The 15,896-nt window shown below is 41.8% G+C and overlaps 2 protein-coding genes across 2 annotated transcripts; both read right to left on the minus strand.

Annotated features, from left to right (window-relative positions):
• Positions 1 to 495: 495 nt before the first annotated feature.
• Positions 496 to 2,086, minus strand: LOC135630702 (transcription factor MYB61-like). Its single transcript, XM_065137836.1, has 3 exons — positions 1,773 to 2,086; positions 1,562 to 1,691; positions 496 to 1,500 (listed from the first exon to the last, which is right to left on the minus strand). The coding sequence occupies exons 1-3, from the start codon at positions 1,903 to 1,905 to the stop codon at positions 618 to 620; spliced, it is 1,146 nt and encodes a 381-aa protein (XP_064993908.1). The 5' UTR covers positions 1,906 to 2,086; the 3' UTR covers positions 496 to 617.
• Positions 2,087 to 14,314: 12,228 nt separating this feature from the next.
• On the minus strand, positions 14,315 to 15,685 carry LOC135630708 (diacylglycerol O-acyltransferase 3-like). The gene is made up of 2 exons (XM_065137857.1): positions 15,269 to 15,685; positions 14,315 to 15,087 (listed from the first exon to the last, which is right to left on the minus strand). Exons 1-2 carry the CDS (start codon positions 15,641 to 15,643, stop codon positions 14,395 to 14,397), a joined length of 1,068 nt encoding a protein of 355 aa, XP_064993929.1. The 5' UTR covers positions 15,644 to 15,685; the 3' UTR covers positions 14,315 to 14,394.
• Positions 15,686 to 15,896: the final 211 nt, after the last annotated feature.

Genomic DNA, 15,896 nt, shown 5'->3' on the forward strand with positions numbered 1-15,896 from the left:
CACAGATTAACTCCTTGGATGGTGTCTTCCTGCCGCAGGAGATGAGTGCCATTCCGGACTTTGTAGCACCACAAGATCCTTGATCTCATGATTCCTACCACAGGTTACATGAAACTGGCACAGCATGGGAAATTTGTGCTTTCGTATGATGCCTGAAGGAAAAGGTGTTTCAATGGAAAACTTATGGCCAGTGATAGACGTAAAGGCACCATCCTATTCTTTCTGCGGTATGTTCTTCTTCTTCTTCACAATGATGGAAGCAGTTATATGAGGTAGAAGGAAAGCAAGCAGCTGTCAGATGAGCTACAAAAAAGGTAGACAGCAAGAAACCATGATGTAGTAGCCTCGATGCAAGTCCATGTTGGCTGCTGGAACAAAAGGTTGTTTAGGATTTGCATCAGTGACTTGTGAGCTTAGGAATCTTAGTCGAAGAAAGGAGCATTTCATCCATGTTTTGCAAATCACTGAAAGAGGAAAACTCAATTTGCACAAGTGTGGAACTTCAACCAGAACAAGCTTTGGCTTATCACTCTTGAACATCATGTCTATACACCCATTACACAGAGGAGCTCTAAGAGTTGGAAGAGAGTCGCTATCTCTACCTTTCTTGACTCGATTTAAACCTGTCCGAAACCTACAGATACCATATGGAAATCCTTACCGTAGATGTTTGAGGACTGCAACTGCTGCTGTCCTTGCTGATTCTGCTGCCAAGTGCCCAGACCAACGAGTACAGATTGGCTTTCGGTCTTGATGTCATATTGCAGAGGATGACTTTGGCTTTGGATTGTTGCCGATGCTGTAATGGTTCCTTGAAGGTACTCTGACCATTTGAGGTCCTCGTGTTCCCGTTCGAGCTGGACGTGGGCGTTCTTTTCTGGCGTCAGCTCCGAGAAAGGGAGGATGCCACCGTCGAAGGAGGTGCTGCTTTGCAACTCGATTACGCTACCAGTGTTCATGCTGCTCCGGCGACTGTTACTCAAATAAACATCACTGCTGCACTGAATAGCATCAATTTCATCACGGAAAAGATCGATATTTGGTTTCAGGCTCATCAAAGCTGAGATGTTTCCGCTGGGAACCGATAGCAGAACTGTGGATATCGTGCTGCAATTTAACTCCTGGTTCATTTCGAAGAGAGGAGCGCAGTCAGGGGCAAAGCCTGACTGTGGAAGAGGGGATAAGTGGCAGACCGATGAGCTCTCATGGTCGTGGAAGAAGCCTTTGGTCGGCGTCACCGAATTCTTCCATGTTCTGCTCTCGCCTGATGATGATGATGATGATGCCGGCTTGTGTACCGAATGCTTGGTTTTCTCCAAGGTTGTGGCGGGGGCTTTGAGATCACCGGAGTTAGAGGTCTTGTCTTCCAACTCTGCGAGCGGCTTGTGAGTGTTGGGGTCGATGCCACTCTGCCTGAGCTTCTTCTTGACGCAGGAGTTCCAGAAGTTCTTGATCTCGTTGTCGGTCCTTCCTGGCAAACGTGATGCAATCTGTGACCATCTGCAGAGGTTGTGGAGTCAGAAACAAGAAAGAGAAGACCATCTGCAGGGGGTTCTTCTACCTGTTCCCGAGCACTGCATGGAGTTCAATTATGAGACTCTCCTCCTGCTTTGAGAACGTCCCTCTCTTGAGATCAGGCCTCAGGTAGTTTATCCACCTCAACCTGCAGCTCTTTCCGCACCTCTCAAGACCTGAAACGATTGCGCATATGAGTACAAGAGGCAGCGGAGAGGACATATTTTGGTTGAATTGGCAATGCGTATATGCATTACCTGCTTGTTTAGGAACTGAGCTCCAGCATCCATGGCCATACTTGGTTATATGCCTGATCAGCTTCTCATCTTCCTCAGGAGACCACAGGCCTTTCCTCAGCTTCTGCTTGTAGCAGCACGATTGCCTCCCCATTCCTACCAGGAACAAAGACCTGCCAGCGGAAGTGTCGGCAACACCGAAGGAGGCGTCGGAATCAAGTGAAGGGCCAAGCTAAAAAAGAAGAGGAAGGGCGAGTCACAGTCAAGTGGTTGGATTTGAGTCGAGGTTGCCTTCTTCTCTTTCCTCTCCTCTCCTCTCCTTTCCTTTTCTTCTCCTTCGTTTAAATGTTGGCAAGAAGAGGGTTGAATTGTCTGAAATGCTCACGTCTTATCTTCTTCTCAGAACCAATGTTTGGTGTGGCCATGGTGGGGCTGACATGAGTCTGATATTTCCAGCGAAGAAGCTTAAAATATTCCGATGCTGATCACTGCAGTACAAGTAGGAAGACAACACCGTCTCTTTGAGCATGAGGTTTCCTTCCATCTGTAAAAGATCAACGTCCATGAGTCCTGTTTGCCAAAACTGCAGTATTGACTTTGTTCTGTCCCAAAAGGGCCAGTAAATAGAATTCCCTGTTCGATCTCCACAAGATCTTTGTGCCAGAGGGTGCAGAGAGGTTCTGGTTTGTGGGAACATCCCTGGACTCATGGTCACTGCCGAAATCCCCATCGCCGAACAGAAAGAACGCAACATCTATGTCAGTTCAGAACACACAGCATCTTCCTTTTACCACTACTCGTTCTCTCCGGGCAACTTCATCTCTGAATGCATTGTGAATAGTGATCTACTGGCAATGTATAGGTTGATGTTAACATCTGCTCACACTGAGGGCAGTCATACTGATCTTTAGTACTAGTGTTAGTTTCACAGAACGATATTAACTTGGATTGCAAAAAAATCTGCATCATTTTCATGCAGTAAAGCTTATATGGTGCATGAAAGTGTGATTAATTTTCATGCAAGTACCACAGTGGGGAAATTATGCATTACATTATGCAGATAAAAGTTTGCTTAATTTGAATCTGGTCATAAGAATTTTCATTGAATTTTTTTGTCATAAAAGTGTGGAACAATTCAGTCGGTGGCGATAAGTGCGAAATATTTTATGAAATATAGAATATTTATTAACATCTAAAATTATATCAAAAAAGTATGAACATATCTAAGCACAAAATTAAATATTAGATTACATTTGTATGTTACATAGCATATCAAATTAAGAATTGTAAATGAATCATAATCGTCGATCATATGACAGGTATTGAATCATGTATGTGGCTTTGCTTGGTGAGAAAGATCACAATTGAAGAATGTTCTCAACAAGAGTTCATTCTCTATGAACCTTATTTAAAAACAACTAAAATTATTTCCTATTTCTTTTACAGGGATAACTGAAAAATATGGTCATTAGAGAGATTTTTTTCTTGGAAAATAGATTTTTTCGGATTAACATATTTACAACTTGGTTTTGTTTGCTACCAATCATTGCAACACATTGAACCATTCCGTATGACACTCTGCAATGTATTCTCAGTCAAACAAAGAGACCGAAACATGCCAATGCTGCTTCGATGATATTTCATGATGTGGACCAGATTAATATTTGTGGTGGTTGTCACATTGGACCACCCTTGCAATTGATGGAAGCCATTGCTTCCATTCTATGGCTATCATCACACTGTATCCATCCTGTTTCCAACCACTATTATGGACCCCCCCCTAATGTTCAGCTGTACATGAATCATGTATTGTTGTGCAATTACAAGCCAACCTAGCAAAGTTAATGCCAAATACTCTCCATTTATAATGAAAGATTATCATTTAGAACATAAACACAAACCATTTGGAGATAATCTAAGAAATCATCTTTGGATCACTTGTCAGGTCCTATACTGGCTTGAGCTACAGATCATACCTATGCAAGAAGAAGACGGTGGATAAGAACACTCTTGACTTTGTGACAGCATCCCTATATATTTCTATACTGCTTGTCGACTCTTCTCTCCCATAGTTGGATTACTACCAGAAGCTGGTCCTGCAGAAGTTCTCACTCACAGGCAAGGAAGAAAAGGAATGGAAGAAGAAGACGTTGTTGATTTGCTGAACTGATGTGGTGGCTAATTTGGCTGATGATGCAGTGGATTTGACCCACAGATGGTCCTCATTTTCTTGGGACAAGCTGACCTTCAATGCCTGCACTACCCTACCAAGCACATGTCTGTACACAACCACAGCCATGGCCATGACCGACTGAGTCCTCCATTTATCTACCTCCACCACAAATGTCCGTGGCATCCTCTAGGACTTATCTCCTAAGCAAAATAAATGGAGGATAGAGATGGGGATGGAACTTAATTATTGGGCGTGGAATGTGCTCCTTCTGTCTATGCCTGGCTTCAGGAAGGGGGGACTGGAGATGAGGAGTGACCTACTGCAGTGTCTTGTTGGGTTGTCAAAGGAAATGAATTGGTCCTTCCCCCACTTTTTTAAGGTAATGTTCCCTTCAGAATAAAGTACACTGCACCCAACAATGCCGGCGGATTACGTGGGAAGGGCATCCATATATGATTGCAGCAGTCTCAGTCTCTTTGATCGGTTCCTTTCAGTTTACGCCACCCTTGAGCAGTACCTTATTCCGATCACTCTTCGAAGAAGAACTGTAAACGAAAGCTATCCTCTATAGATTGAAGGGAATATTTAGCGTTACTTGAAATCCGATTTGTAGATCTAAAGATTGACATCCATCGTCTGAGAACACACTAGGAGTTTAATCTATGTGATTGTGACAGTGTGTGGCAGAAGGCCACTCGACTAGAGGCGACCATCAATCACGTCCTCGTCCTTTTCAAGGTAACATGCACGTCTCAGTAACCAACGTAATTGCGATCTCATGCCATGGTACGTGTCGATTTCTCTTGGACACATCCACGCCCACTGCTCACCTTCTAGACTACGGTCGTCGACGTCCATGCAAGCCATGAAAAATGCATGCATCAATATATCTAATAATTTAATTAAAAGAAGTTTGGGAAAATGACTTGAGAACTACATCCTCTTTTTCGTAATTAAAACTCCGCCATGACATGCATCTGATCAATCATTCTCCAACTGTATATTACGCATCAAAGTGACATAACCTCCCACCTCATCGATTGACCGCCCGTAGGATCATCTTCGCAGCACTGGGTAGGTCGCTAGATTGCATCAACCACTTGAGCTGCAACCTTTGTATGTGTGTAGTTCAAATTGATTGTTGTTGTTATTATTACTTTTCAAAGAAGGTAGGATAAATGAGCTCACGTGGACACCGTTCTGTGGATGCAAAACACACGTGAGGGGAGTACGTTAGGAAAAGGGCACTCGGGGCCGTTAGTAAAGGCGGTGGTCCCTAGTGAGGAGATGAGGGACCCAACGGAAGCCACGAGCACGGTAGTTCAGGAGGACATGGTGATTTTTTGGGATTTAAGTGTGGAAATAGTGTTTAGTATTCAAATGTTAAAACACATCCATATATCCATCTAAAATATTAAGATTAATTCCTTTTCACTAGGCTAATAATAGTAATTTCAGGTTAAAAATTATATAAAATATAAATCTCTTGAAATTTTGTCAGTTCTTAGAAGATATCTCATCCGATTAAAGAATTGATTAGTAATCAAATGACAGTTAATTAATATAAGAATTTACAGATATTTGTGTTTTGTAGAAATAGGCACCTTGGACTTAAATTTATAAGGATAAATGGAAAATGATTAATTTTTGAAAAAAAAAATATTTTTAAAATTTTTTTAATTAGCGTCCTAACTTTCAAAAATTCTCGTAAAATATCTTTTTTAAATAATGAGAATACCTTTATCGACCACCGTTTTAGTCTAGCATCATTGCCCATCATCTGTTTGCCCTCGTCTTCACCTGCAATATCCTTCACAAAGGTGACGACGGAGGCAATCAAGTGTCACGAACGGTTGTCGCGCACTCGTAAAAACTTCGTTCAACAAACCGTTTGTCGCTTTTGCATACTTGAACAGAGACATGGCAATTTGTTTTATCTTGGTTTTGTGTGTTTTGGTTATAAAAATACATGTTCGAATAGGTTGCAGTGCTACAGTGCGATCGCTCACCACGCCAGGCAAAAAGTCCCAAAATGGCTCTATTTTCACATGTCGCGGGCTGTTTTCTATAGCTCGCTGCAGTGCCCAAAACATTAGCCATCTCAGCACCCTGGAACCCTCTAGGTGGCATAGGGCTGGATGGGGCTTCGATATATTCTTGGACGTTGAAAAATCTTCATAAGTTCACACGTTGACTTGATGGGAACTTGCCTTCGCGCCCCGCACCCGGTGAACAACTGTTCGTTCAACCTTCCAAAGTCCTTGTTTTCCTCGTTTCTCTCTTTTCTCTTGTGCACTCATTGTGCTTGTTGAATTGCTTGTAAAGCTTCCCTCTTCGCGAGACGTTAGGACTTGTCCGTCGCTCGTTTTCAATTTGATCAACTTTATGTTTTATAGGTTCTTCGGGACCTATACAAGGTTGCAACTAGGCTGAACCTTTGCGAATGTATATATCGCAAAGGTGTATCATGACTTAGGCAATCACAACTAAGTCTTCGAAGTTGGCGCAAGGGTGCGTCGCAACTTAGGCAACTCAAGTTAAGTTCGCGTCTTTGCCATAAGGGTGCCTTATGACTTGGATAATTCTAGCTAAGTCTGTGACACATTGACGAAGGTGATGTTGGTCCTCATGTCTCGTCCTTCCTCGCTCGTAGCTCCTTCGCCTGCGCCTTCGTCATTGGTCACATATATCACGAGCAAGGACGACGAGGGCAAGGCACGCAAAGACAAATATGATAAAACAAAGAGACATGAGTTTGGGCAACTATATTTATCGCTTTTGTCGCAAGTGAGAACTACGAGAGTGAGATGCAAAGAGGTGAGTCCAATTAAAGTTAACAAGATGAGTCCAATTAAAGTTAACAAGAGCCGTGGAGGTAGGGACGAGTCTCACAAGATGCATGATGATAGAAGCAAAGATAAAAGTAAAATGATATTTTTATATAATTAAGAATGTTCTGTTTAAATTTTTGGCAGTTGGCGCTGAAAATTTCTAGGCGTTTTTTCCGGGTTCGCCAAATACAAAAACGATAACGATTCTCTTGTCTGCGCTCCCTTTTGGGGTCCCCGCCGCCTCGCTGTCGTGACAGCCTGGTGGGACCCGATCTAGCGGCGGCGTCGTCGTCGTTGTTCGCCTGGTCCAGTGTTCTTCGGCCATCTGTACAATAAAAGATTCCCGACGGCGCTTGCCATGTGGAATCTTTTTATTCCTCGGCTTAACCAACGTCTAGTACAAACACGCGGCCGCAGGCGCGTTTAGCGGGATGCTTCGCTGGAATCTGTCGCGATTCCCTCTTCTGCACTAATCTCAACGCAAGCCGGGGCCAGAAAAGACACCACATGCCAACATGATGATCCTATGGACCGAGCGGATTCGGGTCATGTGTTCTTGGGCCTTTATCTTTTAGATCCGTGGATATACTTCCCTAACTATATCTATTCATATTGTAACAGTATAAGTTTAGGAATCGAGTTAGTTCAATGGCTTCATTTTGTGGCCAATTTGCTACATGTTTACTTGTCTAGAGATCACACGAATGCATTAGAATTTACTCGCAGTCTATACTTTTACATGACGTGTAACACTACACTGTGCAATGCCAGAAGAAAGACCGTATCATTGCTGTAATCCTGAACCAGTGCTTTTTTTATTTGGAAAAATGTGAAAAATACAAAAATAATGATTTGACGTATAGGATCGATCACTTGACTAAAGAGTGATTAACTTAAATTCAATCGGAATGTTGAAGGTCAAATAGAGATTCGAGAGTTGAAGTCAAAGAATCTCCACGTGGATTGTGAGATCGCACTACACGAGGGACTTGTCTCAAAGGATCCAATCACTTCAATGAATGACCAACCTTCACTAGAGGAGGAAGTTTATTCTACCAACATTGGCAATGGTGATGGAACTAATGAACGGCCAAAGTCTCTGAATGCTTTGAAGTAATGTGAAAGCATGAATTGGGGGAGGGAGGAGGGTGTTGATTATAGGGGCCGTTGACCCTTTGTTTAGGAATAAGTTATTATACAATATTTATTTATAAATTTATCATTTTTTCTGTAACGCAGACTTCATATAGGATTTACTTGAATTTTAATAATGTGTCAAATAATTGCTTTACAAAAGTGTACCATAATGTCTCGCGATATCATATTATTCATTTGGTTTTCTGCTCTGACAGCAATATTTTGCTCGAGTTAAATAAACTTATATCTTTTTAATAACGAATCCTTAATCCGAATCCAATTCAACTACAATGAACATGAGTTAGATCCAATTTCCTTCCTGTTGGATTAGATCAAGTCATGGTCCAAAGTAGGTGCAAGTATCTCATCCCAAGTCCACGCTTCTTACATCATACGTGGTCGCCGGTGCTGCCGTCCATGGCTCTCTTCTATAGCTCCGGTGCCATATCGAACACAAGAACGCCCAGGCACGTCAATTTCCATGCGCTGGGTGGTACGTTCCGCCATCCATGGTATCTGCCACACACAAGCGGGGCCTTCGCTGCGAGGACGTCGTCGTCGTCGTCTGCGGGTCCCCTCCCGTTGTACTGGATTCGCCACAAGATGATCTCCTCGGTCTCGTACAAGTTGGGATGGAGAAGGCACTCGTGCACTATCCATTTCATACTGAGGCTCCTGCCTTCTTGTTCTTCTTTCTCGGGTCACCGTTGTCCTTCCCCGACGAACGAGGCGTCGATCGGCCATTTCCTGCTCAACAAGATCTGTAATCCGCCACTGGGAATCCCCTCGGGCTTTAGCATTCCCGAGCTGGACGTAAGAAAGCGCCCTGGGAACTGATGATCAGCTTCAGATGGACGTAACGACGGCGATCACATGGACTGAGTCTCGGGTTCTTGAAGGACAATGGTGACCCGAGAAAGAAGAACAAGAAGGATAGGAGCCTCAGTATGAAATGGATAGTGCACGAGTGCCGTCTCCGTCCCAACTTGTACGAGAACGAGGAGATCCGAATCCAGTTCAACGGGGCCATCTTAGGCGTAATTATGTAATAATTACCTTAACGAGGGAAGGATGTGGCTTCCAACATTTTGCTTGCTCTGTATCGATGTTCTTAAGGTCAAGATTGAGTTCATTTCTTACAGCCACGAACAGCTTCTGAAGAGGTTCATCATTTCCATATATTCTGCTGTCTAGATGAAGACATCCATGATTTTGGTGTATAAACAATAGTTGATCAACTATAAAATGATACTAAGCGAACAAAAATGAATATAATAAATATAAATAAAACATAATCTTTGATCGATTCCTATTTACAATTCCTGAGATAGAGGTGTACAAGAAAGCTCCCTACGAATTGATGGTCCGCTCCAGCTATCTTTCCACGGGTGTGTCCTGCTTCGTCCGCATGCCCAACTCCAAAGCCAAGGACAACAGGTTGAAGCTGAAGACGCGCGGTGGAACCTAGCTCACCAACGGCAAACCCCGTGACATACCGCATTAAGATAGGAGGGCGGGCGGAGGCTCCTCAAGGACAGCGGTGATCCGAGAAAGAAGAATAGCAGCCTCGGTCTGAAGTGGATACTGGACGAGTACCGCCTGCACCCCAACTTTTTCGAGATGATCTGCTCCTCCGAGACCGAGGAGATAATCCTGTGCCGAATCCACACAAGGGGAGGACAAGAGTGGCGGCGACAGCCTCCCAGCCAAGGTCCCATCTGTGCAAGATACCCAAGAAACACCGGAGCCATGGAGGGCGGGACCTGCCACCCGGCAATTGATGTCCCTGAGTGTTCTTGGGTTCAATATGACTACGGAAGAAGAGCCATGGATGGCAGTGACATTAGATGTCTCTGGGTGTTTTGGGGTTCAATGTGGCATTGAAGCTGCAGAAGAAGACGTGCCATCGTCGTCCATGACACCGGCGCATAAAATTTTCAAATACCTTAGAAAAATATTTTTAGACCATAAAACACCTAAAACTACTAAATAAGAAAAATCCAAACTATAAACCCAAATTATTTTAACTAAGTATGAATTTAATAAAAATTAAACTCAAAATAAATAATTAAGTTTTTCTTATGGTACATCTGACTTCAAAGCCCAGACCTTTATTTATAGTTACAATAGGAGATAAAAAGCTTGATTTTCCTGATGTGGGACTATGTGGGACTTGCCAAACTAATAAATCTCCACCTTGGCATATCCCAACATTAACAATTAATAAAACTTGCTCCACCTTTTCCACAAAAGCTTTAACGGGTAATCACCAATAATGAACACCAACCAAGTCCAAGGGTTGCTTGAACTTGTAAATCAAAAGAGGCTTCGTAAGCATATCAGTTGGATTATCCTTCGTATGGATTTTCTGAACAAGAACCTTTCCCTCAACAGTAGTATCCCGAATAAAATGAAATTTCACATCGATGTGTTTCGTCCTCTCATGATACATCTGGTCTTTAGTCAAATGAATAACATTTTGACTATCACAGTAAATTATAGTAACACTTTGATGCAGACATAATTCGCCGAACAAACCTCTTAACCATAAAACTTCTTTGATCGCCTTTGTCACTGTCATATATTCTGTTTCTGTAGTACATAAAGCCACAACAAGTTGTAAGGAAGCTTTCCAACTAACTGCACAATCGTCAACGCAAAAAAAAACATAACCTGTCAAAGATTTTCGTTTATCAAGATCTGCAGCATAATCAAAGTCGATGAAACCAACCAAAGTGTCACGATTTTTCCCAACGATGAATGAATATGTTTTATCCCTTATGATGAATTCTCTCTAGTAAATGAATAATATTTCTCATATCGTATTCACAGTAGATGGAGTAATATTTCTCATTGGCTCTCAAGAAATTATCATCAATCCAAAAATTATTATATAATATTAGTATTTAGAATCATACTCTAATTAATCCTTAATTGACCTAAACTTTACTTGAATCAATCCAATTGATCCGAACCATACTTAATCTAACCAAAACCTAATTGAACCAATATAAAATCCTCATTGACTGATTTGAAATCATCTCTAATTTGATTTTGGTTAGGTCTAATTAGAAAATATTTCATGAAGTATGGAGATGAAAATAAAATTATCTAATTATTAGAACCAAAATTTCTAACTACGATTAAACATGATTTCCATGTGAACGAATCAAATATTATAAAAATTTAAAATTCATAAAAAAAATTCTAAAAATTATGAATCGATTTACGCATCCCTTAATAACAAAAATATAAAATTTACATACTACTAAAAGCCAAAGAGTCACACAACTTACCTCTACAACAATCCTCTCATGCCTCTCCACTTATATTAGGGCCATGCTCCATTGTGAAAAGGAGGGAGGGATCTATTGGTCCTTATATAGTGAAAGGAAAAGAGTCTTACTAGGGTTATGAATCCAATAAAAATATATTCGAAGTTAATAATTAATTATTTAATTTAAAGTAGTTTCTTTTTAATAGACTTTGATTATGATTCAAACCCCCTCTTTTAATTTATTATATATATTTCTTTCCTATTTAAATTCGGATTTATTCTGAATTCAATTTGTTTAGGGATTACATTCCTCCCCTTCAAAAGATCACTCATAATATAAGCTTTTATAATGGGACTCAGGCTCTCTTGTCTTTTCTGACATCGGTAGAGAGACTATCGATGATAATACTTGAGACACTCTAGATGGTCAATTAGTATATTGTCACCAAGGCAATTGTCTCAATTAAGCATGAAGAAATATATTCTCGAATGAATGAAGAAACGAATGAGCTGATCCAAGTGGACAGGCTCGAAAAGATTGTCATAGAGGTTTATTTGACTCTTTAACTTTTAGTAGTATATAAATATCAATTTTTTATTATTAAGGGATGCATAAACTAATTTAAAATTTTTAAAATTTTCTTTTAATTTTTTTTTGATTTTTTTTTTATGAAATTAGCATAGTAGTATGTTAGATAGATTATTCAATTGCATGGGGTTCTGATAAGCATTGTATCTGATAGGAATCTAAGGTTCATATTGAGTTTTTAAAGAAGTTCACAAAAAAACACTTTGGAGACTCAATTAAAATTTAGTATGATTTTTTATCTTCAAACAAATGGACAATCTGAAAAGCAACAATCGATTCAAAAAGATGTTGAAATCTAAAAGAGATATGTCAAAAACTATTATCGACTCAGAATAGATAAAGAAAGTATGCTAACTAAAGGAAAAGAGACTTAGAGTTTAAAATTGGGAACCATATCCTTTAGAAAATATAACCACTTAAGGTGTTATGAGATGAATTTAAAATTGGGAACCATATCCTTTAGAAAGTATCACCACTTAAGGTGTTATGAGATTTGGTCAGGAGAGTAAATTTGCTCCTAGATTTGGTCTATGAGACATGTAAACAATCATTTATGGATTTTATGTTTCACACGAGCAGATTCTTTACTTTAAGTATAACAAACATTTTGTTCTTGCAGATTAGATAATTTTATTTTATTTGAGTTACTTTTATAAGGAAAAAATAAAATAAAAAAAAATCCTTTTTTTTTTTCTGAACTCTCCCAAATAAAAAACCTTCCTTCCATGTATGTTTTTTCCTAAAGGTTCTCCACAACTGTTCCACACCATCCCCTAAAATTTGTCCCTTTAAAATGCATTTAACCTGTGAAACCTGAGATTTGTTATGCATACGAAGGATGAACAAGATAAGGATTTCATTATTGAACATAAATTTATGTTTTGATTTATCTCATCTATTTTATGATGGGAACAAAGAGAGATATATATTACACCCAAGGCGAATGAGCATCTTCCACCCTTCGGATTTTGTTCATGAATCAAGTACAAAGTTTGAGAGTATTTTCTCCTCCCCTTGCTTAAGTTCGAGAAGTATTGATGCTGATGGTCTCGGGCACATATTCATGAGGAAGTGAAGCTCGAACTCTCTTGCGAGCTGAGTAAAAGAACTGATGGAGAGTGGCTTCAAATGAGCATATCATTCTCATGCCAAGCCTTTTAACGTGGTCGGGAAGGCATAATACATTAGGATGTTCAAAGTGTAGTATAATGAGATTTGGGCATGAAAAGCAATAATGTGCTCCATTAGAACAGTACTATCATCAAAGGCTTCCAATAATGGGAGGTGAAAGTTTGTCGAGATCAACTCATTTTGGATGCTCTGGGTGAATGACGATCGACTCGAGGTGGGGTCGACCAACCATTCCCCTTTGAATTGTTGGAACTCTCATTGCATCTTTTACAAACGTCAATCTATTTGTCATAGTTGGATCCTTATGGAATAATTTGTCGAATCTACCAATTGGGTCTTGAACTTAGGTGGAGCAGAGTGGTGGTGCAATGATTCGTTAAAATCCACGATTAGAGAGCGAGGTGCTCCATTGGCTGATGGTTCAACGAGTCTCGGGCGTTCTTGAGATGTTGGTACTATGTTGAGTGGGGGGACCTTGATTGGCATTGGTGCTAGTGGCAATTGAGTTATTGACTGTGGCTGAGATTATGACATTGCCTGCTAAGCTATGTGGGGCAAGAACAAAGCGATAATTCACATCATGCCCATTAGCGTATGCACATATTGGGTGAGGTTCAAGAACACTTCAGTAAGGATGAGTAGGTGACTCGAGGTAGCTCTTAGGGACAAGAGGCTTGTCATTAAATAGACGCTAGTATCGCATTGACGTTTGCGCCGAGGTAGATACATCCACATGCAGAAAAAGGGTGACTACTTCTCCCTCGAGTGAAAGTACTATGGGTCAGAGACAAAGCCTCCTCACTCGAGCACTCATTAAGAGGGTTGATATGCGAATTTTCCTACAACATCGTGCCTCCTTCTAGTATAAAAAATGTTAGGAAAAAAAATCGTTGACGAATTGGTCAATCTAATGTTGTCCGGACCCATATGTGTAGGATTTTTTAAGATACATCCGAGATAGAAATATTAAGTTATCGAAGTGTTTTCTGTACGAAGATCGAGAGAGATTTCTCAACCTAATAACTTAGACACCCAAATTAATGATAATTGTGGAAAGAAGTAAAACCCCCTAATATTATATTGATGACATGTTTTTATACGTGGCGTTGGAGGTTGCCCTATCTTGAGCTCTTATCCACTCCACGCCGGGATGACCCAAATCCCTGATATTATATTGATGACATGTTTTTATACGTGGCGTTGGAGGTTGCCCTATCTTGAGCTCTTATCCACTCACACGCCGGGATGACCCAAATCCTTTTCTCCCACCAATATTAACAAGCAACATTTGCCGGTGAACAACCAGGTGATAGAAAACCCATCAAACATCACTTCCATTGAATCTTTAAGCCTTCAAGTCTGTGATTACTTGGTTCCATTCTAAAAATATTGACATTATATCAGAATCATGCTCTGTATGCCAAGTGACACAAACTTAAGAAAGCTTTACTAAAACAATGGGAGCAGAAACGAACGAAGACATTTATATACAAATTGGTTGATCCCTATGCTGCCACAAGCCCTAAACTCTCCTGCCCAAAGAAATTGGCCACAATCGTGCCAACATCTTGTAATCCGACACCAATACACAAGGGATTCTTGGGAACACTGACTGCTTCCTGGCCATTGCCATTGCTGCGATCCAAGACTCGAACGTTTGGTCCATCTCTACACTTGCCCATGCACTTGCAGCCAACCACGGCCCCTTCGACGCCGATCATCTTCTCGAATTCCTCCATCAGCTCTGCCGCACCAGACCTCCTGCACTTGCCTCCCATGCAAACCTCAATCTTGTTCATCGGTTTCCTGACTCCTGATGTGCTGCTGCTCGTACTACTACTATTACAGCAACCAACACATGCACTACTGCCGGTACCACAGCATCCTTGAGAAGGTTTCAGTGCTTTAGGCTCCAAAGTTGAAGGTCGTGGACTGCACTCAGCTTCTGCAGATGGAATTGCCAGGTCTTCCAATCTGGGTTCCTGGACAGCAGCAGCTCCAAAATTTCTCATCTTGACGACCTCATCGCGTTCGCTATCGCTCGACTCCGAGGAAGAGCTCGAGGAGGATTCAGCCATTGCACATTGTTTAGCCCTTGCGGCCTTCATCGTAGACTTCTCTTCCTTCCGCTTTCTCTTCATCTCCTTCTGTTGGGCTCTCAGCTGTTCTAATTCTGCTAGCAAAATCTCTGCCGCTTCCTGAACCACAAGCCGATTTGTATTGAATGTCAAGCATTTGAATTCAGATGAATAAGAATGCATTAAGAACATGATGATTATGCAGAAATTTGGGCCAAAATTAATTTTTATTCCTGCATTAATATCAATTGCGCTAATTCAGATAAACAAATTGGCAAAAGAAGGAACATTTAGCACGCACCGAGATCATCTTCCCCTTGACTTCTCCGGCAACCCCTTCGGCGGCATCGGCGCCGATCCCCAACGTGAACAACGTGGTCAGATCCCTCGATAGCCCCTTCACCAGCTTCGCCCTCTTTTTCTGCTCTTTTTTCTTCCTCTTCCCCTCGCCGCTCCTCACCGGGGAAGCGTAGTAGTTGAGGTGTCCCACGTCGGCGAACACCGCTCCGCCGCCTCCGCTTTCAGCTGAAGCTCCCATCGGCCGAGCCGAAACGCTCGCCCTCCTCCCAAACCCCACCGTCGACGAGCATGCGAGGGCAGGGCGGCCGGAATTTCGGAGAGACGGGGAGACGGAGACGGCCGGGTTTCGCCGGAGCACGGCGCCGGAGACCTCCATCGCTCGACTTCGATTCCGATTCGTTGGGAGGAGCGGTCGGTGGAGTTTGCCTGCGGTTGGGAGCGGTTTCTAATATAGGAAAATACTCGATTACGTGGCGTCGTTTAATTGGTGAAACGGTGGTTCGTTGCGTACGTGGACCACTGAATTCGCTTCGCGCCAAGAGGCTCGTGGCGGTTTGACGCAGGCACGTCTCGGCACCCGCTCACCGCGTCTCCACCACACGAGACTAGCCGATATGGACCGTCCGATT

Source organism: Musa acuminata, chromosome BXJ3-2 (genome assembly GCF_036884655.1).
Source record: "Musa acuminata AAA Group cultivar baxijiao chromosome BXJ3-2, Cavendish_Baxijiao_AAA, whole genome shotgun sequence".
Classification (NCBI taxonomy): Eukaryota; Viridiplantae; Streptophyta; class Magnoliopsida; order Zingiberales; family Musaceae; genus Musa; species Musa acuminata.